The sequence below is a fragment of the Lissotriton helveticus genome, chromosome 12 (assembly GCF_964261635.1).
Source record: "Lissotriton helveticus chromosome 12, aLisHel1.1, whole genome shotgun sequence".
Lineage (NCBI taxonomy): Eukaryota > Metazoa > Chordata > Amphibia > Caudata > Salamandridae > Lissotriton > Lissotriton helveticus.
In genome coordinates, this window is record NC_136073.1 from 73,671,364 (window position 1) to 73,698,347 (window position 26,984).

Here is a 26,984-nt window from a genome sequence, read left to right on the forward strand (position 1 = left end):
ATAGATTCAAATGCCTGAATCAGAATAGCAAGCAGTAAACTTAGAACAGTCGTGTGGGAGACAAAGCGTAATTCCATATATCCCCCACTCATCCGGAAGGTTATAGAGCACTAGAAATGTAAATATACATCAATGCAGAAACCTTCAAAAAAGAAAGAATTATATTCAGATAACACATTACATATAAAAAAGTAGCATTTGACAAGCAACACATTACAGTATTTTATGCATACTCTTATGTTATGAATCTAATGTGAGAGACCTTAAAAGTCTAACCTTAATAAAGAAGATGCTGGGGAGGAGCCTAGCTCGCGACCGAGATGGCCGCGCTTTAGCTCGGCTCCGTTCGCCCGCCTGTGTTTTTCACATTTATCCTGCATTTATCCTGCCCCGGGAAGCCCTCCTTGCTGTGTGGTACTACTACGACGCACTGCAGGCACTTACCACTTGTTCCGGTTGTCCTGGCTGCTGTGGCTCCGGTGCAGTGCCCCCGACCATTCCCGGGACTAGAGAGCGGACTGGCCTGGTTCTTCGTCCCGGCTCCTGGGCCGGATGCAGCCTGCGGTCTTGCCCTTCGGGGCGCGCTGGAGGTGATTGGAGGGCCGCTGTTCGTGTGAGCCGGAGGTTCCTGGCTGAGAGACTCCTGTGTGGCGGCAGCCTTGGATGGTGACGCTGCCCTTCATTATTGGGGTTCCTCGTGTGTTCAGCTTCCTCCCCCTTTGTTCTCCGGTCCGGCCATTTTGTTCTTTGCCGCCCGGACTCGGAGAACGGGACTGGCGACATTGGGGGGCCGGCGAATCCCCTTCTTCTGGTGGCCCCCCTTCCTGTCCGGGGTGTTCTTCTGCCTGTCGGCGGGACTTCATCTGCTTGACTGCCGCCCCGGCCGAGGTTGTTGGCCGCGCGGCCTGTTCGGGCTCTCAAGATGGCGACCAACCCCATTTGTTTGGGCCGGGCCCGGACGAGCACTGGGGGCCCGCCGCAAGGCCCGGGTGTCGGATACTGTGAAGGTTTTCCTGCACTTAAGGGGATCTTAAACATCCTGCTATCCTGGCGGCTCTCGGTGGCCGCGCCACTCCTGGCTCTGGAGACGGTTCCTCACTGCGGGCCTCCCGGGCCCCCACGACCGGATGAGGCATTGATATCGCGGGGTGTGGCTGGTACTCTCCTGGCGGACTCGGCCCCGGCTGCCGCCCCGGAGGTGCGCAACCTGATGGCGCCTTCTCCTCCTGTGCTGCCTCCTCTGCCCTTGGCCCGGGAGCTGGATTTTGTTTTGCCGGACTTTCATGATTCTCCTGGTCCCTCTCAATCACCACTGCCCGATGACGTCTCCTGTGCCGGCCCGGATGGGTCGGTTTTTATGGATATATCCTTGGAACTGTGCCTGCATCGTTTGCTACATTCTGTGATTTTCCTGGATCTTCCGTGCTTTTCTTCCTGTGACTTTTTTGGACTCCCGTTGGACTCTCCTGCTGCCTGCCTTCTGTTCTTTCTGGCAGGGTCCTCGTTGGATCGGACCCTTACTGCTTTGGATAAAAAGGGTCAGGGCTGATGAAAACTGACTCTTATATGCGGTAGCTCATGAACGGTTTGGATGATCTCTGTGTCCTGATATGGTTCTGTGTAATTGGTTAGTGCTCCTGGACTTTGGCCTGATACTCTTTGGCTTCCCGAGGACTTGGACCTTTAACCCGGGCGGGTGGATGGGTGCGTTTACTCCTGTCTTTGGCCCTCCCCCGTGTGTATGTTTGTTTGTCTTTATTCCCTTCTTTCCTTCCCTTCCTTCCCCCCCCCCCTTTTTTATTGTCTTTTAATTCCAACTTTTCTTGCTCCACTATATTTCGGGTTCTATTTAGGGCGACAGGCACGCTGCGGGGGGGGTAGGCCGTAGCCTTCTGCAGGGGTGCAGGGTGGGCTTAGGGGTGGGTGGGGGGGGTCTGTTTGTGTCGGGGGGTCTTTTTCCCCCCTTATTTTCCCTTTTTTGTTCTATGGCTCTTGTGTATTCACTTTTTCGGGACTCTGTCACCTCGTATCTCCCCCGGGGGTTTTCTGTCCTTCTTCCGGTGTGTGGCTGATTGTGGTTCGCTGCCTATTCTGGTATCGTGTTTCTGTTACATCGTATGCCGGTTTTATTGTCCTGTTTTTCCCCCTGGGGGTGCATGGTCTGGCGGGTGTTCCTTTTGTTGTCTTTTTCTCCCTCTTTCCCTTCCTCCTTTATGGAGGTCCCCCTTTTTCGTTGGGGTGCGTATTGTATAGTCTTTGTGATGGGGCTTTTTGACCACGTCTTCTTTGTTCGGGTAGGGGCGGAGGTGAGTGAGCGCGATTGACTGTTGCCACTGTCGCTATTTGATGGTCTGATTCTGTTTCTGTCCTTTGCTAGATTTGATTATATGGCTTCATTTTCTTACGTTGTGTTTATAAAATGGGGGCTTGCCGCAGTCCCTCCCTTGTATTCTCATAGACGGCCCGTTATTCCTTTGGTCCCCTCCCCGTGCTAGAAAATTAACCTTTCTTATCCTGCTCTTGCTGAACGCTCGATGGTTTTTATTGCTTCACCAGTGCTCCTGATGTTATATCCTGTGCAGATCTTCTTTTTGTATGCTGGTTATTTGACCATTCTGTTCTGGCCAGCCCGTGGGGTTGTAGGCCAGTATTTGTGAGCTTTCATTGTTCAATAAAGGTTTTCAAAAAAAAAAAAAAAAATAAAGAAGATGCTGCAGCACCGCTTGTCCCACTGCTGTATCAGCTTGTGATGCCGACTGGAAGCAATAATGCTTCGTGACGGTATGGACACTCTTCCACGTAGCAGCTCGGCAAATGTTCTCCAGCGTGACCCCAGCGAATAAGGCTGTAGACGCCGACATCATTCTGGTAGAATGCACTTTTACCTTTCTGGTTAAAGGCTTGTTAGCCTTTTCGTGACAGAAGTGTATTACTGAAGATAACCACCTGGCTATGGTTGCTTTCGTCACAGCTTGTCCGGCGCAACCTGGCCATAAGCAATAAAAACGTCACAGGTTGTCCCAGCGCAACCTGGCCATAAGCAATAAACAACTGATTAGACTTTCTTATGTCCTTAGTTTTCTGTAGATAGAACTTTAGACAACGCTTCACATCCAGGGAATGTAGGGCTTTTTCTGCCGGTGTGACAGGATCTGGAACAAAAGTCTTCAATTTTACCGGCTGATTTAAATGAAATTGAGACGGTACTTTAGGAATGAATCTTGGATTAGTTCTCAATGTGACATAGTCTTTCGGGAAATGAAGGAAAGGTTCTGAAATGGTGAAAGCCTGAATTTCACTAACCCTCCGGGCTGAAGTGAAAGCTAGTAAAATAGCCACTTTCCAGGTTAGGAATTTAAATTCAGCTCTATGAATAGGCTTGAATGGTCTTCTCATTAATTGGGATAACACGATATTGACATCACATTCGGGAGGTGGAAGTCGTATTGGAGGAAAGGCTCTAAATAATCCCTTAAGAAATTGCTTTTTTAGTGAAGAGGAACATAGTGAAGGTTTGTTCGAACTTCTCCTGAATCGGGATATGGCGGCAAGATGTACCTTTATAGAAGAGAATACTAGATGCGCCTTGGCTAGTGAGAGCAAGTAAGGTAGGATATCCTCAGGTGGAGCTTGAAGAGGATGGATATTATTAGCCTCGCACCAACAACAGAAACGTTTCCATTTAAAACAATACGTTCGGATAGTACTCTGAGCACGGGCTTGTGACAGAATTGCTCTACAGTCTTCAGAGATTTGGAGATCTTTAAACTCTAAGAAGTCAAGAGCCAGGCGTGCAAGTGCAGTGAATGTGGGTCCGGGTGCAGAATCTGACCTCCTTCCCTTGACAGCATGGCAAGTGTCAGTTTGAGACGAATTGGAGGTTGTTGAGAAAGCAGGAGTAGTTCCTGGAACCAATACTGCCTCGGCCAGCGAGGAGCAATGAGGAGAAGAGTGCAATGTTCTCTCTTCATCTTCTGCAGAATCCTTGGTATTAACGGTATCGGGGGAAAAGCGTACGCATAGATTCCTGACCATCTGGTGGACAGGGTATTGCCTCTTGACCCCCGTTGAGGAAATCTGCTAGCGAAGTACAGGCATTTGCTGTTCTGCTGTGTCGCAAACAGATCCAGATTTGGTGTGCCCCAACTTTGGAAGATCCTGTTCACCTGTTCCTGTTCCAGCTCCCATTCGTGGCAACCTGCGAGGGATCTGCTGAGGTTGTTGGCTAAAGAATTTTGAACCCCCTTTACATGCTCCACTCTGAGTGTTATGCTGTGTTCTATAATCCACTCCCACATCTCTTGAGCTTCCTTCGATAGAGATAGAGATCTCGTTCCCCCTTGCTCGTTGATGTAAAACATGCTGGTGGTATTGTCCGTACGAACCAGCACTGAAGAATTTGCAATTCTCTGAAGAAACGCTTGCAGAGAACGGAAAATGGCTCTTAATTCGAGACTGTTGATGTGTTTCTGCCGATACTGATGAGACCATCGGCCTTGAATCTGGAGGCACTGAAGGTGGCCTCTCCATCCCTCCATTGTTGCGTCCGTGGTCAGAATGAATTCTGGGATAGTTTGAAGAAACGTGAGGCCCGGAGACAGATTGCTTTCTTTCGACCACCATTGAAGAGCTTGCCTCATCCTGGGTGTCACCTTTATGCAATTGTCGAAAGATCCTCCTATTTGATGCCATTGTTGTTGCAATTCCTCTTGCAGTGCCCGGAGTCTAGCAAAGGGCACTAGGTTGATCGCTGAAGAGCACATCCCTAGAAGAGACGCACATGTCCGGACAGAAAGTGACTTTTTTGCTGATATTTGTTTTGTTAGTCTTCGGAGTCTGTCCTGACGTTCCTGAGAGAAGAATGCTTTGCACTCTTGGGTGTCCAGTGAGGCTCCCAGAAAGGTTAACACCTGTAGGGGCTGCAGTTGTGACTTCTTTGCATTTAAAGTGAGGCCTAGACTTGAGAATAGACGAAGGGTGCTTCTGACCGCTTGTCTTGTGATCTGTTTTGATGGTCCTTTGAGCAGCCAATCGTCGAGGTATGGGAAGACCTGTATCCCCTGGGACATCAACGCTGCAGAAACTGGGGCCAAGCATTTTGTAAATATTCTTGGTGCCGACTTTAGCCCGAATGGAAGCACCTTGAATTGAAAGTGGACGCCAGCCACTGTGAATCGAAGGTATTTGCGATGTTTGGTGTGTATAGGGATATGGAAGTAGGCATCTTCCAAGTCCAGAGAAGCCATAAAATCGCCTTTGTTGAGACAATTGAGCACATCTGCCAATGTCACCATTCGAAAACTCTGTTTCTTCAAGAATTTGTTGAGCTTGCGCAGATCCAGAATCGGGCGCCACTATCCCGATTTTTTCTTTATTAGGAAGAAGCGAGACTAAAGACCTCTTCCTTTCTGCGAGATTGGAACCTTCTCTATTGCATTCTTGCGAAACATGTTTACGGCCTCCTTGAACAGTAAGTGAAGACGAGGGGGATGGGGACCCTCGGGCGGAGTCGTAGGTGGTTTCTTTAAGAACTCCAGAGTGTGTCCTTTTTCTACTAAATCGAGGACCGATGTGATGTTCTGCCATTGATGGTAAAATGCAGAGATCTTCGCGCCCACAGGGAGGAAAGGATGTTGGACTGGCGTCCGGCAAAACACATTGACGCTTGTTTGAATCTCGTCCTTGATTGTTTGCTCTTCGTCTCCCTCCCTGACGAGAGAAATTACTGGAGGTAGACTGACGGTATGATGACTGGTAATACGGTTGCTTGTACTGCGAATGGTATTGCCTGTTCTGTTGGTTATGGTAATTTCCTCTAGAAGAAAAAGCACAACCTCTTGCTCCTCTAAAAGAACCTCTCTTGTATTGTAGGGTAACAAGCGATTTTGCGGTATCAGTATAAGGCGTCATCTATGTGCTTACCGAAGAGCGAGTCCCCGTCGTAAGCCAAGGATTTTTGTTTAAACCTCAGGTCTGAAGGAGGTTGCTCTGAGCCAGCCTTGGCGTCTGAGCACCGCAGCACCCGCTAACTGACGGAAATTAGTATTTGCAATGTCCAGGGCACAATCTATAATTTCTGAAGCTGCTCTTTCTCTTTCAAGCAGCATCTTATGTGCCTCTTGTTGACGATCCTCCGGTATCAACTCAAGGAATTCCGACAGCTCCAACCACATCGGTCGTAGCGGGCAAGAATCGCAAGAGAATTTGCTGCCTTGATAGAGGATGCGGTACAAAACGGGGGTGGTGATTGACGGAGCATCTGAACCACTTTAAACACTCACACCCAGATCTGGGTTTAATCCATCACCGTTCTTTAGCCCACTCTGCCACCCCAGTTCAGACATGGCCATATGCAAATCAGTCTGACCCTGTGCCTCATGGGAACAGTCCAGCCCGAACTGCCAAGCCATGCCATGCTAGATAGATGCATGCATGATAGAGTATGCAGCATTGATGGAAAACTTCTTGCCTATTAGGTCCAATCTTCCGCCCTCTTTGTCCGGCGGCGTCAAGATTAAAGTGGACAGATTCTTGGACCTCTGTTGTGCGGCTTGAGATATCACAGAGTCCGGACGTGGGTGACCCACCAAACAGGATGGAGTTTCTGTCGGTGCTCTGTATTTTTTCTCAATACGAGAGAGGGATAGAAGCAGGTGTCTTCATAATCTTTAGACCTTCCTGCCAAATAAAGTCTATAATGGCTATGGCCCTGGTGATCCTCCTGTACCCCTCTTTAAAATCATGTAAAAAGCAGTCCGACTGCTCAATGGTAACTGGCAGTTCAAACCTTGTAGCAGCCCTTTGCATGATATTATGAAAGCCTCCAATGTCCTCCTGCGGAGAATCAGAGGGCTGTGGCAAAGGAGGCGAAGGCATGGGTATTACGTAATCATCCCATGGATCCGTAGGTATGTTGTCTTGAGGCAGCTCACCTTCCTCTCTTCCATCTTCATCCGAAGAGGAAGTATCCCGATCCTTTTGTGGCGCGGGTTCTGCAGTGTGTCTTGGTGACACTGGAGGCTGCAGTGGAGGAGGTGCAGGTACGTCCGCTGGTGCCGGAGGTACACTTGACGTGGACGGTGTCGGTGGGAACCTCTGGCGATAGTCTGCCAACATGGCTTGCAAATCCTGTATCAAAGAAGGAGGGAGATGACTTGTCTACCCTCCGAACGTGGGGGTCTGTATGGTTGTCTAAAGAAAGGTGTAGACAACTCCTCTTGGTAGTAATGTTCTTGTATATCCTCTTCGTCCTCTTCATCCTGGCATTTTATGTGCAATTCGGATGGATGGCGTGCAATCCCAAAGGGACCTTCATTATCTCCGTCATCCTCCTCAGAATCCTCTTCCTCCACGTATGACTCTAAAATCTGCGATGGTAGCAGTGGGGAAATATTAGAGTAGTCCTGCCTATGATAGGTATTGAGCTGAAAATGTGTATAGGCCACAGGTGAGACATGAGACGCCTGAGGTGGAACAGGCCAGGGTCTTGTTGGCGGAGTCTTGGTGATAGCTGAACTCCTTATGGATTTAGGAGTCTTAACAAGCTGCGCTGAAGGCGGCTGGCTTATTGGTGTAAGTGCCGTCGACGAGCTCGTCGTCGATGGGGTCGTCGTCGACGGTGGTACTGTAGATGGACTCTTCGTCGACCGGGCCGTGGTCGATGGGGTCTTTGTCGACGAGGCCGTCGTCGACGGGGCAGTCGTCAATGGGGTCTTCGTCGACGGGGCTGGGATCGACGTGGCTGTCGTCGACGGGCTCTTCGTCGATGAGAACTTCATCGTCGACGGTGATTTTGACGTCGACGGGGCTTTTATCGTCGATGACTTCGTCGGCGAAGGTGTCGTCGTCGATGCAATGGTCGTCGACGACGATTTTTCGTCCTTAGCCCGTGAAGATTTCTTAGAGGAAATCTTAGCTGAAACAATAGGTGAGGTAATGGCAGATGTAGATACCGTCACAGAAGAGCTTGAAATGGCAGAAGTCACAGAGACTGTGTGAGAAGACATCAGAGAGACAGTCTTAGTCTGGGCTTTACTCACAGTTTTAAATGAAGATCCTGGAGAAGCTGGAGATTCCATAGGAGGAGAGGACAACCTCCTTGAGGGTTCAGACACTCCGTGAGAAGATTTGTGTTGTTTTTTCCTCTCAGGAGAAGAGCTACCTCTAGATCTGGCTCTTTTGCTGGATGTTGAAGCTTTGTCCTCATCATCTGTGGAAGATGATTCCAGCCAAAGTAGAACCCTTGCCTCCCTGTCCCTGATGGTTTTGTCAGGGAAGGTGCGGCAAATCCTGCAATCCTTCACAATGTGAGAGGGATGCAGGCAGTAGATGCAGTCCTTGTGCTGGTCATCTACATGGACCCTCTTCTTATCACAGGTCCTGCAGGCCTTGAAAAGAGCTTTCTTCTCAGACATTCTGAAGAAAAAAGGTTGAAAACTGAGTAGGCACTCAGGGAGACTCCCTTCCACACGACGTGCGGTGAAAATCTGAGGAGAACTGCCTCTGCTGGGAAGGTTTTAGAAGGTGCTGTCAGCTGATTGGCTGAGACTATTTTCAGTTCTTTTCATATAATGAGGTAGATAGGCTTCTAAGTTTTGGGTCTTTTAGGGCCTATAGTCTTGTCAGCCTACTACAAATTTATTCTAAGGCACTGCTTTTGTATATTTTATTACCGTGGGACTTCCGCCTCGGCGACGGGGAATGATTCAGGCATGTGAATCTATGAATGATACCCCAATACTGGATAAGAACAAGTTACTTACCTTCAGTTAAGCTATTTGAGGTAGATACTCTACCTAACCGTAGATTCCTCATCTTTTTTTTTTAAAAGACCTTTATTGTACATATCCAGTATAACACAGCGTAAGGCCTACAACCCCTCGGGCCGGCCGCAGCAGCAATAGAGTTCAGGCATCATAAACAGGATAACACAGCCGCGTGGCCGACAACCCGGGGGTCCGGCGGATTCCTCATCTTTAAGATATTCCCCAGCACCGGATTGGATCCAGAGGTTTTCATAGCAAAGCTCCTGGGAGCTCAGAAGGAATGGAGTAACTTAAAGGCGTCACCACTCCGGGTCAACATTAGTTGCTTGATTAATTATTTTGCAACCACAGAATAAGAGCACAAAACAATAGGAGGTGCTAGTTAACAGATCTCTAATTTCAGACCTTTTTCAACAGTAAAAAGTATCCTGTTTCTCGGGTTATCCACGGGTGGGGGAGACCTCCAGCCTTCCTGTTTCCAAAGTATTTCCTCTGGGAAGGGTCCTGAATTCATAAAACTCCAACCCCAACTTTCCCACGTTATCCTCAGGACACTGACCCGGAGTATCACCTCTGCACACTGGCGCCTATCAACACACAGTTATTTATCTGTGGTGGTTCCGAGCTCCCCCTGGTCCCTAGTTCCTTGGGTGGTAAACTTGGGTTGGTACTCACCTTGCATTCCATTTTATTAGTATACGGGTTGCCCCCTCATAAGGGCCCATGTGTTTTATGTGCTAAACTTAACCTATTTTGAAGTATATTTTAGTCTGTATTGATATCTATGGGCAGGAGATATGCCAAAGTAGTTTTAGTGTTGGTGTATAGTAAATAAAATGTATTTTTCTAACACTGGTGTGGTTCTTTCTTGTGTGTATGCTTCACTGACTGACTGTGTGGTAATGCATCTGCTTTACACCCTCCTGAATAAGCCTAAGCTGCTCTCCACACCTACCCCTTGAGAGCTTTGGTTATCAGGGACCACTTCTACTATCACTAACGTTTACCTGGACTCAGTGAGGGGTGCCTCACCAATAGGTGTACACCATATTCTCAGCCAGCCTCCTACAGCCTGCACATATTAGAGCAAGACGGAAAGGAGCTCCTCTGAAAGCTGCTCTGATGTGGGAGAAAGGTATGATTGGTCACAGAGAAACGGAAGGGCATAACCCTGCTGAACAATCTGTAGGATCCATCTGTCGGATGTTTAGGACTGGCATCCTGAATGGAAATGTCTGATTCTGTACAACACAGGGTGGTTGTGTACCACTAAGAACAAAGTAAAGTGCCCCAGGGGAGGGAAACCAAGAATAGCATTGTCCCTGGTGTCTGCTTGATCCCTGGCCACAAAGTGACGGTGTGGCTGATACGTGTTTGGCGGGGCCGATGTTGTCTTTATGCCAGTTCCCTTGAGTAACATCTGCAGGAGCAAGACTGATGGGGAAACGGGCGAGCAGTGGTGGAAGGGCCCAAGGACTGCACAATGGTTGTGCTTTCCTTAAAGCACAGGAGGGCAGCGTCTGCCTTCTTGCCATAAGGGTTCTCCAGTGCCAACCGCTCGCACCAAGCAATCTGTAGTGTCAAGGACAGCGTCATCTTGGCCGTCCTGAGTAATTTGAGCCAAAGAGGCCCGAAACCCTTCCGGGACTGTTAGCAAGTTCTTGCTGGCCATGTCCCAAAGGGCATATACATAACATCCTAACAGGCAGACTTCACTGGCTGACCATAATGCCAAGCTGGTCAAAGAGAACATTTGCTTTCTGAATCACTAAATCCTTTTTGACTCTCTCTGGAGACAGTGTGGGAAACTATTTAGGATGTACATTGCTGGTAGAGGCCCGACCTGAACCACCAAACTCTCAGGAGTAGGATGCTGCATGAGAAAATCCAGGTTGCCGTCCGGAATGGCCAGCGCACACGGGGTGGTAGTGGCCTGCTGGTGAGAGGCAAACAGATTCCTGGGTTGGCAGGGGAGACTGACCAGTCGGACCCCATTGTGGGTGGGAGACCCTCTGAGAGAGGTAGCCTCATTAATGAGCTTCAGTGGTTGGCAATTGATAAATTGATAGGTATTGAGCATCTGGGTGACGTGTGGAGGGGTGGGACCCCCCTCTCTTTCGAAGACTTACAGCAAGAATATAATTTAAACCAGATGCAGAGATACCACTATTTGAGGTTGATACATGCCCTACAGGGACATAACCAGGGAGGGTATTGTAATCTAATAAACAACGTACCAGACCCCCTGGCGACCTTACGGGCCACATGGGTAGACAACCATGGAAACATAGAGGGCGAGGAGTGGCTGGAGGCAATACAGAGCCCCAGAGAAATTGCTATCCAGACAAGATTTAGGCTGGTGCAGGTCAAAATACTCCATTGTTCCTATTATCCTCGTACACTCCTACACAAATGGGGCAGGGCACAAAACACAATGCGCAAGGGGATGTCAACAGGAAGGTTTTTCTTCCACATCCTATGGGAGTGTCAGAAGGTAGACCGGTTCTGGCACAGTCACAGGAACGCTGTCGTAGGTATCCGTGTTGTCAGTGCTAATGGATGTGAAAAGGCTCCTTTTGATGATCCGTGGGGAAACTGACTGCCCCAGGCACACAGTCATCTGGCTGGATTGCCAAAAGAAACATTGCAAGGAGGTGGAGGAAGGCCGTCACTGGGAGAGTGGGAAAGAGACCTAGACTGGTACCAGCGAGCTGAAGAGACAGTGTATAAAAGCAGCAGGTACGCTAAAAAATGGGAGAAAATACGGGCATCATGGCGTAAGCACAGGGAGACTGTGGTGGATGGGTGAGATGCACCAGCCGTGCTCAGAAGGGGTAGAGGGCGGTTCAGATTGACCATGTCTGAGTTCATTGTTTGAAAATATGTCTCATATTGAATAGGTGCCACTTTAACCACTGGAGGCAAACAATCTCGAACCTCTCTTGTACAAAATGTATGTGATGATGTAACATGATCATGTACAAGTAAATGCAATTTCTGTAATGTATAGTCTTTTGAGCAAAGTTAATAAAAGAGAGTTAAAAAAAAATCCAGGTTCCCAAGTGCCGGTTTGTGGTGTTTGGCCACTTGCCTGTTCACTGATGTGCAACAGCAAGGCTTAACCCAAGTTCCTATAAGTGTCAGTCAGGGCTTCATTAAATGAAAATAAGTGCTCAGATAAGGCTGGCTCAGGGTGCAGAACCTAAGTAAGTACATTTGTCTTGACTTCAACAGAAAGGAGCTGTAGGTCTAGGCCCTCTTCCGCACTTCTAATCATAATGGCAAATGAAGCACTCTCCTCACCAGGGCTCCAAAGAGTGAAATTAACCCAATATCAGGGGAAGTATCAAGCCCACTGGTCTCCTGAAAATCAATTTATACACTATTTTCATCATAATGTGTGGGTTAATCGTCCCTATCATCATTGGCAGGTGATGGCAAATTCTGGTAGGAATACAATCTAAACACATGATGGAGTCTCTGAAGAAGGCTCCCTGGTAGAGGAAGTGTTTTTGTGTGAGTTAGAATGTATAGGAACCAGTTGTACCGGAGTACAGTCACAGTGCAATCTCAGTTGGGGTTGGTAGGGGCTTGATCTCTGGCACCAACAAAGTTGTGCCAGGTGTCGATCAAAAAGCTACCAACGCAGGTCTTGGAGCCAGAGTGGAAGTTGGCACCGGAGTCAGTGCAGAACTCAAGGCAGGTTCAAAGGGTACTGAAAGTGCTGAAGGCAGACCCGCTGACTGGAACCTAACTATAGGTCCCTACGGATCATTGGGGCCTGAGAGATCCATAGAGAGTCGGAATATGCAGTATGGCCTCCTTAAAGGCATTGACAGGCTGCAGCTTTGCTGATGGCCAAGGAAATTTAGGGCGCAGTGGGACGAGTTGTGGAACCAGCTCCTTAAGTGGGAATCATGAGCGAGATCAATTGGCACCTTGCTGCCCTCTTGACTTCTCTTTACACAGTGAGTGGTGGGATGAAGGCCAGTCCCACTTCAACTTCCTATGGTTCTTCGATTGTAATTTGGACTTACCATTGACTTCAACCCTGAAGAAGACCTGTCGCTGAAAAATCATCAAGAGTGGGAACGGGTCCGTACCCTCAACATGGAGCAGGAGTGGGACTTGCACAAGATCCCAGACTTCTTTTGGTATTCGGCTCCTTACATCTTCCCTTCAGCAGGGACATTGTTCACTTGCACACTCGAAAAGAGAATTTTGAATGGATTCATCACCATAGAAAACAGGAGCGGTGCTCCGGATCTGTATGTGGCTCTGTCACATACAGGATGGAATGGGGCCAACGCGAAGCTGAATGAAGGAACTTAGAGGCGTGAAGGAGCACTGCTGTGAAAGCTTCTGGATCCAGGCTAGGGGCTGGGGAATATTCTAGTGCTGTGGGATAATACAAAAAGACTCTTGATAGAAATAACGCACAATGGCAATATGGGGGGTGAACTGGGTGTCACAAAACGAAGCTGTCTACACACGTATCTGGTATGATATTTCATTACATTGTTTATATAGACATAAGGAAAACTCAATACAATATACATACAAAAATATATATATAAATAAACAGGTGATTTTAGTGTCCCAGTGAAATTTATCATAGAACCTATGCTACTCTAGTGACATTACTGGTATATACAAAGACGTTTTCTATTTTTCATTTGTTTCATCAAAGAAGAGGCGACCATGTAGTGTATGTACAATTTGGTCATCAACAATTTGGACAATAGGAAACTGTTGTTTTGTGGTCTGCCTCTTTGTACTGTCGACGGCGTTTCAACCCATTGGGTCTAGATATAGGGGGTGAATAATTGGTGTAACATACAGAAAATGTCCCCTGATAAAATGACAATTAGGAAATGAAACACATCGTAGTTAATCATAAGCAACGTTAGTATATTGCTCATTTGGACCATGCAAAAGGATTAGTCATTTGTGTGAACTGACACAAAGTAAGTAGTGTAGGCTGACAAACAGGCCAGTATTTCAAGTGTCGGCCAGATAGCCAGATAACAGGTATGTAGTATATTGTATTGTATTAAGTTTTTCTTATTTCTATATAAACAATGTAATGAAATATCATACCAGATACGTGTGTAGACAGTTTCTTTTTTTGACACCCAGTCCACCCCCCATATTGCCATTGTGCGTTATTTCTATCAAGAGTCTTTTTGTATTATCCCACAGGAGCAGTTGTTTTCCTTCTTAAACTCGGCACCCAGGCTCCAAGTGAGTAGGGTTCCCTTGTTCCCCCTTGCAGGGGAATATTCTAGTAGCAGGAGCAGCAATATCTATCAGAATCTATATATAATAATCAGGGAAAGGTTACGATAGGGAAATGCAATTAAAAGTATGATGATATCAGGTAAATACGTGATTGAATATTTAAAATCCATTTCACAAGAATATTTTAAGGAATTAGATCCAGGACATTAAGCTCTATCTGTAACTTAATGACTACAAAAACACTGTAATCTTTTATAATACTGAGGCACTTACCAATGTTTTTCGTTCATTAATATTTGTCACATACCTGAGTTCCATTCTTACCTTTCTCGCAATGCTGGGTTTCTCAGGGCTGCAATAAGGGGCATTGTCCTTTTAAACTGATCTATCTTGTTCTTTGAAGTCTCCACCACTTCCCAGCTCTTTTCCTTTAAATGGAAAATATAAACAGATTCAGACCAAACAATGCACTACAAAGATTTTAGTTCAGAAATATGGCAACATAGGCTAACTAAGAAAAAATGGCATTTTCCCTGAAATATTAGATCTTTACACATAGGAAGTTTTGGCATTTTGGAACAGGTATCACTCCAGTTAAAAAGAAAGATTGTGCTTGGAGTTCAGACAACGGAAGTGGTGCCAGGTACTTTGTTGGAAAAGCTTGCTGCTCTTCCGCATTCCACCTGTTCATTACTCGTGCCTGCACATCCAATCACAACGAGGAGGCCTTTGCTTGGTATAGGTAGGAGGTCGGCCAGGTTCAGGTGGCAGTACAATAGAGGCTGTTAAGCACACTGCAGACAGGCACTGCCCATTCATATATTGCTTATTAAGAATGTTCCTCACAGACGGAGTTATTCTTGAGTCACCATAATACTGTGTTTTCCCGCTTGCTTGCGTTTTTTTTCTGCTCCTAGTATATGTCCCTCCTCAACAGATAAGGTAGATGATCTACCAAAGCTACTAACCACAATAAAGCATGAAAAAGCTAACTCTGCTGACTTATCTCGATCCCTTGTATATTTCTCTTGTCCTGATGTCCTCTTGAACATTGGAAACTCTGATATGGGATACTTCTTGTGGCCGTTGCTGAAATAAGATGAGTCACCATCATTTTTTGGGTGGGGGGTGTGTGTCTACTTTTTTCCTAAATAAAGAAAAATCTTGCTGGAGAATGCAAATCTATGGCTAGGGGTTTGTTATGGCAGCAAAGTCAGATGATAGAGGCACAGCGCCTCAGAAGTAGGATTTATTAACCTGCAACTACAGTTCTTCATTCAGTATTGGTATCTGTAGGAGAGTAGGGTCTGCAATCCTATGATCACCCAGATTTTTGCTTTTTGCTGCACTGGTTTACGACTTTCCCTGGCTGTGGGCCTGCTAATCAGACCCACAGCCTAGCTGTTCTCTCTATCCAAATTGTACTCAAGTACTGAATTGGCACTGGGCCCTCTCCAAGTCCCTGTACCCAGGGCTGAGGTGTACCCAGAAGTCTCCCAGGGGCTGAAGCATGTATTATGCCACCCCTGGGCTGGCTAACTAAACTGACACAACTGGCTGCACGACAGCTGGGGCAAGGTGGTGTACTCACCCTTTGCTTTAGATATAGTATACCTATATCTAACCCTAAAATGGACACACAGATCTCCTATCAGTCACTCCTATGGCAGGCCTTAACAATCCTGAAGGCAGAGTGCTTGGAATCGTGTGAGATGGTGCTCTGGCATGAGCTGAGCCTGTCTGCGGCTTTCGGGATCCATCCCTTAGCCGTTTCCAGGATATCGCATACCATATACTCTTAAGTGCATTATAATCCTCGCGGTTATATGCCAACTCTGGTATCGCTTTATCAAAACATGTCGAGTAAGGTGTCATACGAATTGGAATACTAACCCCTCGCCAATTCTGGCGACGGGGTTAGCATTCCACCCTTCTAGAGGGACACGACATGTATGTAACCCCGGTTAAAGTCAGACAGAGCCTTAGCATCCACAAAATGGATGCTGCCACCGAGACACAGGTCTGCCCTCCTGCTGCTGGGAGTCCTCCCAGAGCAGGAGATAAGGACAAAGGGTTTCCTGCCAGGGGCGGTGCCAGCACCGTCCCAGACAGGATTTTGTGTATTGTAGGTAGGCAGGGCTTCAGAGGAAGGTGACTGCAAGTGGCACCCCGGTGCTCACTGTGCATAGGCTGGCTTGAACCAGTTCCAGGGACACTCCAGACCCTGTGCTGGGGAAAAGCCCGCCAAGGAAGTGGGTGTAACCACCCCCCTCCTGGTCCCACCCCTAGGGCAGGACTTAGTCGCGTGCCAGCCCCCTTTTCCCAGATAAAGGTAGGGACTGGCCCCCTTCCAAATCAGATCATCTTTGGAATCAAGATACCACTTTCCACGAAAGGACTTCACGATTTCTTCCTCAAGATTCTCACTTGTGGCTAAGGAGTAGTCACCCTGCATCCGCAGGCACCATCCAAGAACACTGCGGTCTGCTGCACGTCCTTCCTCCGGATCCGACTGCCCAGCTCGACGAGACCCGGCTTCCCTGGCACCTCTGACCTCTACCCACCTCTACAGCACAGCTGAGAACCGTGGGTGCGACGAGACCTCGAGGGACCGGCCATCGCCAAGACTGCACGACTTCTGCACAGCAAGCCCACCGAGTAAATTCCTGGTGAGTGCTTTGGGGTCCGAGAAGACCCCACCCTGAGCAGCTCCAGCACCGAAGAGCAGCCCCCCAGCATCTCCACGATCGGCGTGGGGCCCTTCTGCTTTTTGCTGCTCACCGCGTTGTTTGGCTACTAGCCCGCTGGCTTGTGGCCTTCTGAACGACGCCCGACGACAACACTGCTGCTAGTCTGGTTGCTCCAGATTGGCCCTTGCTTCCCTCCATCTGAGAAGTACCCTGGACCCTCCTGGTCCGGCTAAGACGCCATTTTAGGTCCACCGCGTGGGCCTTGCATTTGCCAAGACTTGTTGCCCAATCCTGGGTCCAGCGACGTCGACAGCAAGAACGTTCGTGGGACAGCTCGCACCTCCATCCTGGTCGCCGACAACGCCTCCTGGTCCGAGAGACTGCAGAGCCCAGCAGCGCCCACTCACCTGACTGCGGTGACTTCGCCCGGTGCCATCCTGATGCCCACTTAATCACTGGCTAGTGATTCAAGAACTTGGTCCCCTCTGCTTTCAGGTTTTCTTCTTCCTTGATCCAGGCTTGGATCTATCGAACTTTTCTTCACTGGTCGCCTGCCAGCAACTTCCTTCTTCCAGGCTCCTGGTCCGGCACGAGGATTCCCGACGTCTTTTCAGACCTATGCAGCTGCAGCCCCTGGGCTAGGTAACTTCGGCATTTCGGTGCCCCAGCATAGCCTCACTATCCAAGGGTCAGGATCCACTGTCGTTTTCTCCCTATCAGGTCGGGTTCGCCCGTGAACACTAACTTTGTGAATTCTAGCTTCCATAGACTTTGTCCCGCATCCCGCGTGAGAGTGCACACTCTGCACCCGAGTTCCCTAGGCCTCCTGCTAGTAATCTAAAGGTTCAGTAGTCCAGTCCTAGCGATCCCAAAGCCTCTGAGAATCGTTACTTACCTGCTAGTAATTCGCATTCCACTTTTAGAGTATATGGTTTTTCGTGCCCCTCGGGCATTTGTGTATAACGTGCTAACTTAAGTATTTTCATAAGAGTTTTGTTGTGTGCTTAGCACCCTGTCCTCATAAAGAGTACAGGGTTGTTGTGATTCTAATAAATACATTGTTTATTTTCATAACACTTGTGTGGTGTCCTTTCACTGGGTGTTCAAGGGGTAATGTGATGGTAAAACAGCTGGCTTAACACGCCCTCTAGAGTCTTAGCCTTAGACTGCTCGTATCCATGCTACTAGGATAGCTGGTCTATAAGGTTGACTTACAACCAATCATCAATAAGGGTTGTTTGGACTGATATATAGTGATCACTAGAATAGTGAACACTGCACATCAGGCCAACTTCTCACATTGGTGAGCAGCGGTTGGGATTTGAGCTTGCTGTTGTTTTACCACACATGCCCTAAGAATATCTTGTGAAAGATCACATAAGTACTAAAGGTACATATAACTTAGCTTAGAATACTCTGAGTTCTACTGAACCAGCTGTTGTAGCTCCTAGGGCCTAGCACACCCTAAACTACAACTCTAGCAAGGGATCAGTAGGCAAACATATAGTGTAGGTAAGTGCACCACTTACACCTCACTAGAAAAGCATGTCTACCCAGGGAGAATCTACTGAGACTCCCCTGGTCAGTGTTGACCCTCCACAGGTCACTTCAAGATATGCAGCTCTCAGTTTCCAGGAGATGAGACAAATCTGTGTCTCCAGAAAACTGAAGCAGGGGTCTAACCCCACCATTCCCTTTTTAATAGGTCTCTTAGAGACTTATGATGCGAGAAAGCTTTCTCAGCTAGATGGGAATATGCCAGCCTTAGAGGGTACCTCTGGGGATCCAGACCTCCCCAACATTGCCAATGCAGTTGAGGAGGAGGATCAGGGGGAACTCTCTGGGGACGAGGTAGACAAAGGTCTTGAGGTAGTCAGAAGGCTAACTAGGGCCAACTTAGACTTGCTTGGGCTAGGATCTGGGGGACCCCCAGTACTGACCCTAAGTAGGCCTAACCTTGGAGTTAGGAGAGATAGATCTCTTTCTAGGGACTCCAACAGATCTCTGCACTCTAATGCCTCTTCTCAGAGGAGAAGGAACTCTCCCCAGAGGAGATTGACTTCCCCTCAGAGAATGGAGCATGAAGCCAGGATGAGACAGGCTACTCTTAGGATTGAAAGGGAAGAAATTGCCCTGGCCAAAGAGAAGCTTGCCCTGGCAAGAGAGCAGCAGATGAGTGGGTTAGCTCCCACTGGTGGCAGCAATCTCCCAAGAGATAGAGAGAAGGGTTTAGATACTAAACACCTGACTAAAATAGTGCCCCCCTTTAAGCAAGGGGATGATATCCAGAAATGGATGGCTGCTTTGGAGAGGGCCTGCACTGTGCAGTGCATTCCCCGAAGTCAGTGGGCAGCTATACTGTGGCTCTCCTTTGATGGCAAAGGTAGAGATAAGCTCCTCACTACAAGAGTGGAGGATGCTAATGATTACCAGGTCCTGAAAAATGCACTGATTGATGGGTTTGGTTTAACCACTGAGCAGTACAGGTTGCTGTTCAGAGACACCCAGAAAACTCAGTCTCAGGACTGGTCTGACTTTGTGGATAGTGCCACTAAGGCTTTGGAGGGCTGGTTGCTGGGTAGCAAGGTTACAGATTACACAGGATTGTATAATCTTATGATGAGAGAACAAATTTTAAACAATTGTCAGAACCAGTTGTTGCACCAGCACCTTGTTGATTCAGATCTGACCTCTCCCCAAGAATTGGGAAAGAAGGCAGACAAATGGGTCAGGACAAGGATCAAGCAGAACCAGAACCAGAACCAGGGTGGTCAGAAGAAAGCAGACCAGAAGGGTAATGCAAAGAGTGAACAAAATGACCAGAAGTCTTCACCAGGTCCCCAACAAACCAAAGAGGGAGGGGGTCAGGCTTCCCAGAAGAAGAAGACTCAAGAAGGCCAGTCAAAAAGGTGGTGCCAGTACTGCAAAAGTAAATCTCACTGGTTTAGTGAGTGCACCAAAAGAGGAGGACAAACTCCTGCCACTACAGCCCCTAAGGCAACTGCACCCCCTAGTACAGTCAGTAGTGGTAGTGTACCTCCCAAGGCATTAGTTGGGTTAACCTTGGGAACTGAGGGGTCTGACAACTTAGTTGGCACACTCACTCAGGCTGTCCTTGTCTGTACAGGGGATATGGATATAACCCCTGAGATAAGTCCCAATACTTTGGGCAAATACAGGCAGACGCCTTTGATTAATGGCAAAATGGTTCAGGCCTATAGGGACACTTGTGCCAGTGTCACCATGGTGACACCTAACTTTGTGGACCCTGGACAGATCATGCCAGGTACTGATTTCCTGGTGACCAATGCCAGCAATGTCACTACTAGTCATAGTGTGGCAATTGTGGCTTTCTCCTGGGGTGGAGTGAAGGGACAAAAGAAAGTTGTAGTCAGTTCAGACCTCCCAGTTGATTGTTTGTTGGGCAATGATTTGGAGTCATCACAATGGTCAGAAGTGGAGCAGAGGACTCACATGGAAATGTTAGGCTTGCCAGCACATGTGCTTGCTGTGACTAGGTCACAGGCCAGAAAATGCCCCACTGAACAGGTGCTGGATCCTGAAATGATGGACCAGACACCTTCCAAGAAGAAGAGCAGTAAGGGTAAGGCTTTGCCTTCCCCCTTGCCCCAGGTTGAGGATCAAGTCTCTGAGGAGGCTGATCTGGAAGAGCTGAGGGAAACTGAGCCTAAAGAGCTTGAACTTGATCAAGTTGAGTTTCTGGGCTCAGGGGGACCCTCCAGAGCAGACCTGGGGAAGGAACAGTTGAGCTGCCCTTCCCTTGAACCCCTCAGACAGCAGGCTGCTGCTGAGGCTGCAGGGAATGCCACCGGTGCCCACAGGGTATACTGGGAAGATGGACTCCTGTACTCTGAGTCAAGAGACCCCAAGCCTGGTGCAACCAGGAGGCTGGCCATCCCCTTGTCTCTGAGAGGTTTCCTTCTCACCTTGGCCCATGAGATTCCCCTTGCAGGTCATTTAGGTCAGACAAAGACTTGGGACAGGCTTGTCTCACACTTTCACTGGCCCCATATGAATGAGAATACCAAGGAGTTTTGTCGCTCCTGTGTCACTTGCCAAGCCAGTGGTAAGTCAGGTGGCACAACAAAGGCCCCCCTCATACCACTACCTGTGGTGGGGGTTCCCTTTGAAAGAGTGGGGATTGACATTGTTGGTCCAATGGAACCCCAGACAGCATCAGGGCACAAGTTTATACTGGTGGTAGTGGATCATGCCACCAGGTATCCTGAAGCTATTCCACTTAGGACCACTACAGCAACTGTAGTGGCAAGGGCCCTAGTTGGAGTGTTCTCCAGAGTGGGCTTCCCTAAGGAGGTTGTTTCTGACAGAGGTACAAACTTCATGTCAGGATATCTGACTGCAATGTGGAAGGAGTGTGGTGTGAACTACAAGTTCACCACACCCTACCACCCACAATGCAATGGGCTTGTTGAGAGATTCAACAGGACCCTCAAAGGGATGATTCATGGGCTACCTGAAACTCTTAGGAGAAGATGGGATGTCCTGATCCCCTGCCTCTTGTTTGCTTACAGAGAGGTCCCACAGAAGGGGGTTGGCTACAGCCCTTTTGAGCTTCTGTATGGGCATCCTGTAAGAGGACCCCTGTGTTTGGTGAAGGAAGGATGGGAGAGACCTCTCAAAAAGCCTGCAACCAACATAGTGGACTATGTACTTGGTCTCCGCTCCAGGATGGCTGAGTATATGGAGAAGGCATCTAAAAACCTTGAGGCCAGCCAAGAACTTCAAAAAGCTTGGCATGACCAAAAGGCTGTTCTGACTGTGTACCAGCCAGGACAGAAGGTGTGGGTGCTGGAGCCAGTGGCCCCAGCAGCTCTGAAAGACAAATGGTCTGGGCCCCACACCATCATTGAGCAAAAGGGAGAGGTTACCTACTTGGTGGACCTTGGAACTCCCAGGAGCCCTCTCAGAGTGCTCCATGTTAACAGGCTCAAAGCATATGTTGACAGGAAGGACATGAGCTTGCTCATGGCCACAGATGAGGGACAGGAGGAAGAGAGTGACCCTCTCCCAGACCTGCTCACTCAGAATCCTGATGATGGATCAGTTGATGGTGTTGTCTTTTGTGGCAGCCTCACTGAACATCAGCAACAGGATTGCAGGCAAGTCCTGCAATCCTTCAGACATATGTTCTCTCTGACACCCAGCCAAACTGATTGGTGTACCCATGATGTTGACACTGGGGACAGTCTGCCTGTCAAGAGTAAAATCTACAGACAGCCTGATCATGTTAGAGACTGCATCAAAACTGAAGTGCAGAAAATGTTGGAGCTGGGAGTCATTGAGCCCTCAGATAGCCCTTGGGCTAGCCCAGTAGTTCTAGTGCCAAAGCCTCACACCCAGGGTGGTAAGAAAGAGATGAGGTTTTGCGTAGACTACAGAGGCCTCAATGCAGTCACTAAGACTGATGCCCACCCAATACCAAGAGCAGATGAACTTATAGATAAATTGGCTTCTGCCAACTTCTTAAGTACATTTGATTTGACAGCTGGGTATTGGCAAATCAGGTTAGCTGAGGAGGCCAAACCCAAGACAGCATTTTCTACCCCTGGAGGGCATTATCAATTTGTGGTAATGCCCTTTGGACTGAAAAATGCACCTGCCACCTTCCAAAGGTTGGTGAATCAAGTCCTCACTGGGCTGGATGACTTCTGTGCAGCATATCTAGACGATATTGCGGTCTTTAGCTCCACCTGGGAGGATCACCTGGTCCACCTGAGGAAAGTGTTAGAGGCCCTGCAAAAGGCAGGCCTCACTATCAAGGCCACAAAGTGCCAGATAGGGCAGACACAGGTTGTATACCTGGGCCACCTTGTAGGTGGAGGCCAGGTTCAGCCACTGGAGAGTAAGATACAGGCCATCAAGGACTGGACTCCTCCAATCACCCAGACTCAGGTTCGAGCTTTCTTGGGCCTGACTGGGTACTATAGGAAGTTTGTCAGAAATTATGGGTCCATAGTGACCCCTCTTAATGACCTGACAAGCAAAAAGATGCCAAAGAAAGTTCAGTGGACAGCAAGCTGTCAGAAAGCATTCAATGACCTAAAGCAGGCCATGTGCACAGCACCTATCCTAAAGAGTCCAGATTACTCCAAGCCATTCATTGTCCAAACAGATGCTTCTGAGTTGGGTGTGGGGGCTGTTCTGTCTCAACTGAATTTTGATGGTAATGATCAGCCTATTGCTTTCATTAGTAGGAGGTTGACACCCAGAGAGAAAAATTGGTCAGCTATTGAGAGGGAGGCCTTTGCTGTGGTCTGGGCCCTGAAGAAGCTGAGGGCCTACTTGTTTGGCACTCACTTCACCATTCAGACAGACCATAAGCCCCTCCTGTGGCTAAATCAGATGAAGGGTGAAAACCCCAAACTGCTTAGGTGGTCCATTTCCCTACAGGGGATGGATTTTACAGTGGAGCATAGACCTGGTACTGATCACAGCAATACTGATGGGCTCTCCAGGTATTTCCACTTAGAGCAAGAAGACTCACCTGGTCAAGGTTAGTTTATTGTCCCAAAGTTTGGGGGGGTCATGTAGGAGAGTAGGGTCTGCAATCCTATGATCACCCAGATTTTTGCTTTTTGCTGCACTGGTTTACGACTTTCCCTGGCTGTGGGCCTGCTAATCAGACCCACAGCCTAGCTGTTCTCTCTATCCAAATTGTACTCAAGTACTGAATTGGCACTGGGCCCTCTCCAAGTCCCTGTACCCAGGGCTGAGGTGTACCCAGAAGTCTCCCAGGGGCTGAAGCATGTATTATGCCACCCCTGGGCTGGCTAACTAAACTGACACAACTGGCTGCACGACAGCTGGGGCAAGGTGGTGTACTCACCCTTTGCTTTAGATATAGTATACCTATATCTAACCCTAAAATGGACACACAGATCTCCTATCAGTCACTCCTATGGCAGGCCTTAACAATCCTGAAGGCAGAGTGCTTGGAATCGTGTGAGATGGTGCTCTGGCATGAGCTGAGCCTGTCTGCGGCTTTCGGGATCCATCCCTTAGCCGTTTCCAGGATATCGCATACCATATACTCTTAAGTGCATTATAATCCTCGCGGTTATATGCCAACTCTGGTATCGCTTTATCAAAACATGTCGAGTAAGGTGTCATACGAATTGGAATACTAACCCCTCGCCAATTCTGGCGACGGGGTTAGCATTCCACCCTTCTAGAGGGACACGACATGTATGTAACCCCGGTTAAAGTCAGACAGAGCCTTAGCATCCACAAAATGGATGCTGCCACCGAGACACAGGTCTGCCCTCCTGCTGCTGGGAGTCCTCCCAGAGCAGGAGATAAGGACAAAGGGTTTCCTGCCAGGGGCGGTGCCAGCACCGTCCCAGACAGGATTTTGTGTATTGTAGGTAGGCAGGGCTTCAGAGGAAGGTGACTGCAAGTGGCACCCCGGTGCTCACTGTGCATAGGCTGGCTTGAACCAGTTCCAGGGACACTCCAGACCCTGTGCTGGGGAAAAGCCCGCCAAGGAAGTGGGTGTAACCACCCCCCTCCTGGTCCCACCCCTAGGGCAGGACTTAGTCGCGTGCCAGCCCCCTTTTCCCAGATAAAGGTAGGGACTGGCCCCCTTCCAAATCAGATCATCTTTGGAATCAAGATACCACTTTCCACGAAAGGACTTCACGATTTCTTCCTCAAGATTCTCCCTTGTGGCTAAGGAGTAGTCACCCTGCATCCGCAGGCACCATCCAAGAACACTGCGGTCTGCTGCACGTCCTTCCTCCGGAATCCGACTGCCCAGCTCGACGAGACCCGGCTTCCCTGGCACCTCTGACCGCTACCCACCTCTACAGCACAGCTGAGAACCGTGGGTGCGACGAGACCTCGAGGGACCGGCCATCGCCAAGACTCCACGACTTCTGCACAGCAAGCCCACCGAGTAAATTCCTGGTGAGTGCTTTGGGGTCCGAGAAGCCCCCACCCTGAGCAGCTCCAGCACCGAAGAGCAGCCCCCCAGCATCTCCACGATCGGCGTGGGGCCCTTCTGCTTTTTGCTGCTCACCGCGTTGTTTGGCTACTAGCCCGCTGGCTTGTGGCCTTCTGAACGACGCCCGACGACAACACTGCTGCTAGTCTGGTTGCTCCAGACTGGCCCTTGCTTCCCTCCATCGGAGAAGTACCCTGGACCCTCCTGGTCCGGCTAAGACGCCATTTTAGGTCCACCGCGTGGGCCTTGCATTTGCCAAGACTTGTTGCCCAATCCTGGGTCCAGCGACGTCGACAGCAAGAACCTTCGTGGGACAGCTCGCACCTCCATCCTGGTCGCCGACAACGCCTCCTGGTCCGAGAGACTGCAGAGCCCAGCAGCGCCCACTCACCTGACTGCGGTGACTTCGCCCGGTGCCATCCTGGTGCCCACTTAATCACTGGCTAGTGATTCAAGAACTTGGTCCCCTCTGCTTTCAGGTTTTCTTCTTCCTTGATCCAGGCTTGGATCCATCGAACTTTTCTTCACTGGTCGCCTGCCAGCAACTTCCTTCTTCCAGGCTCCTGGTCCGGCACGAGGATTCCCGATGTCTTTTCAGACCTATGCAGCTGCAGCCCCTGGGCTAGGTAACTTCGGCATTTCGGTGCCCCAGCATAGCCTCACTATCCAAGGGTCAGGATCCACTGTCGTTTTCTCCCTATCAAGTCGGGTTCGCCCGTGAACACTAACTTTGTGAATTCTAGCTTCCATAGACTTTGTCCCGCATCCCGCGTGAGAGTGCACACTCTGCACCCGAGTTCCCTAGGCCTCCTGCTAGTAATCTAAAGGTTCAGTAGTCCAGTCCTAGCGATCCCAAAGCCTCTGAGAATCGTTACTTACCTGCTAGTAATTCGCATTCCACTTTTAGAGTATATGGTTTTTCGTGCCCCTCGGGCATTTGTGTATAACGTGCTAACTTAAGTATTTTCATAAGAGTTTTGTTGTGTGCTTAGCACCCTGTCCTCATAAAGAGTACAGGGTTGTTGTGATTCTAATAAATACATTGTTTATTTTCATAACACTTGTGTGGTGTCCTTTCACTGGGTGTTCAAGGGGTAATGTGATGGTAAAACAGCTGGCTTAACACGCCCTCTAGAGTCTTAGCCTTAGACTGCTCGTATCCATGCTACTAGGATAGCTGGTCTATAAGGTTGACTTACAACCAATCATCAATAAGGGTTGTTTGGACTGATATATAGTGATCACTAGAATAGTGAACACTGCACATCAGGCCAACTTCTCACAGTATCTTTCACAGATTCACAGATTGAATTATTCCCTGACATCAGGCTGCAAACCCTTGGAGGTCAATGTTAACTTAGCAGTATTTGAAATACAACAACTGACACTAAATATAAATGGAAAACAACCAGAGACCACAGTAGACCATCCACCTCATTTTATGGCAGAAATCAAACCAATGAGGTGGAGTGGCCCCGAGTTCTTACCCTCCTCAGAGGCATCTTCGGACCAGTTTTCTAACACTGTATAAGGCAGCACCTGCATAACATAATTTAGGACACCTATAGATCGATTACAGCTACATCAAACCATCGTATACCTGTACCCTGGCCAGTGAGGTGGAGGAGCTCTGTGTTTTAACTAAACATGGGGTGAAAATTCGTTCTGCTCGCGGAATTTGCGGATTTTCCGCGATTTCGCGAATCTCGCGAAATCGCGGTAAAATCCGCGAATCAGCGGGGACGAACTTTTTCAGCCAAGCACTTACAGGGTTACAGCAGCAGGTGCAAAAGTTGAAGCTAATTTTTTGTAACCTTTTACAAAAGGGTTACAAATAAATTAACTTCAACTTGGGCACCTGCTGCTGTAAGCCTGTAAGTGCTTCCTGGCGCCTCGTTGCCTACTTGCAACTATTCTCTGACCCTGCTCTGACCCCTGAAGCAGGGTCAGAGAATAGTTACAAGTAGGCAATGAGGCGCCTGTCACGAAAATGAAACCTCAACAGGAAGCACTGACAGATATAAAAACAAGCATTTGCAATGCAATAGGTTTCGCATTAGGAAAGTTTGAGCTATTGGTCTTGTAAATGACAATTTTTTTTATTTAAGTGTTGGTTTTGAAAATAGCTAAATTAATAGCTTTGTCATTTACAATGCCAATAGTTATAACTTTCGCAAATGTGACACCTATAGCATTTGTAATGCAACATGTTTTGTATTTACGTGACAGCTGTATTGATATTACAAATTACAATGGCTTTTAATTTTTTTAAATAATTAATACTTAAATAAAAGTGATTTTAAT

General features: G+C 48.4%; 1 protein-coding gene across 2 annotated transcripts in view; it reads right to left on the bottom strand.

Annotated features, from left to right (window-relative positions):
* Positions 1-26,984, bottom strand: part of DNAH2 (dynein axonemal heavy chain 2) — a 3,497,426-nt gene that overhangs the window by 2,564,573 nt on the left and 905,869 nt on the right. For both annotated transcript variants that reach the window (XM_078670326.1, XM_078670327.1), the window contains one exon: positions 14,331-14,434. In XM_078670326.1, coding sequence (XP_078526452.1) covers positions 14,331-14,434 — 104 coding nt within the window. The remainder of the gene's footprint in view (positions 1-14,330; positions 14,435-26,984) is intronic.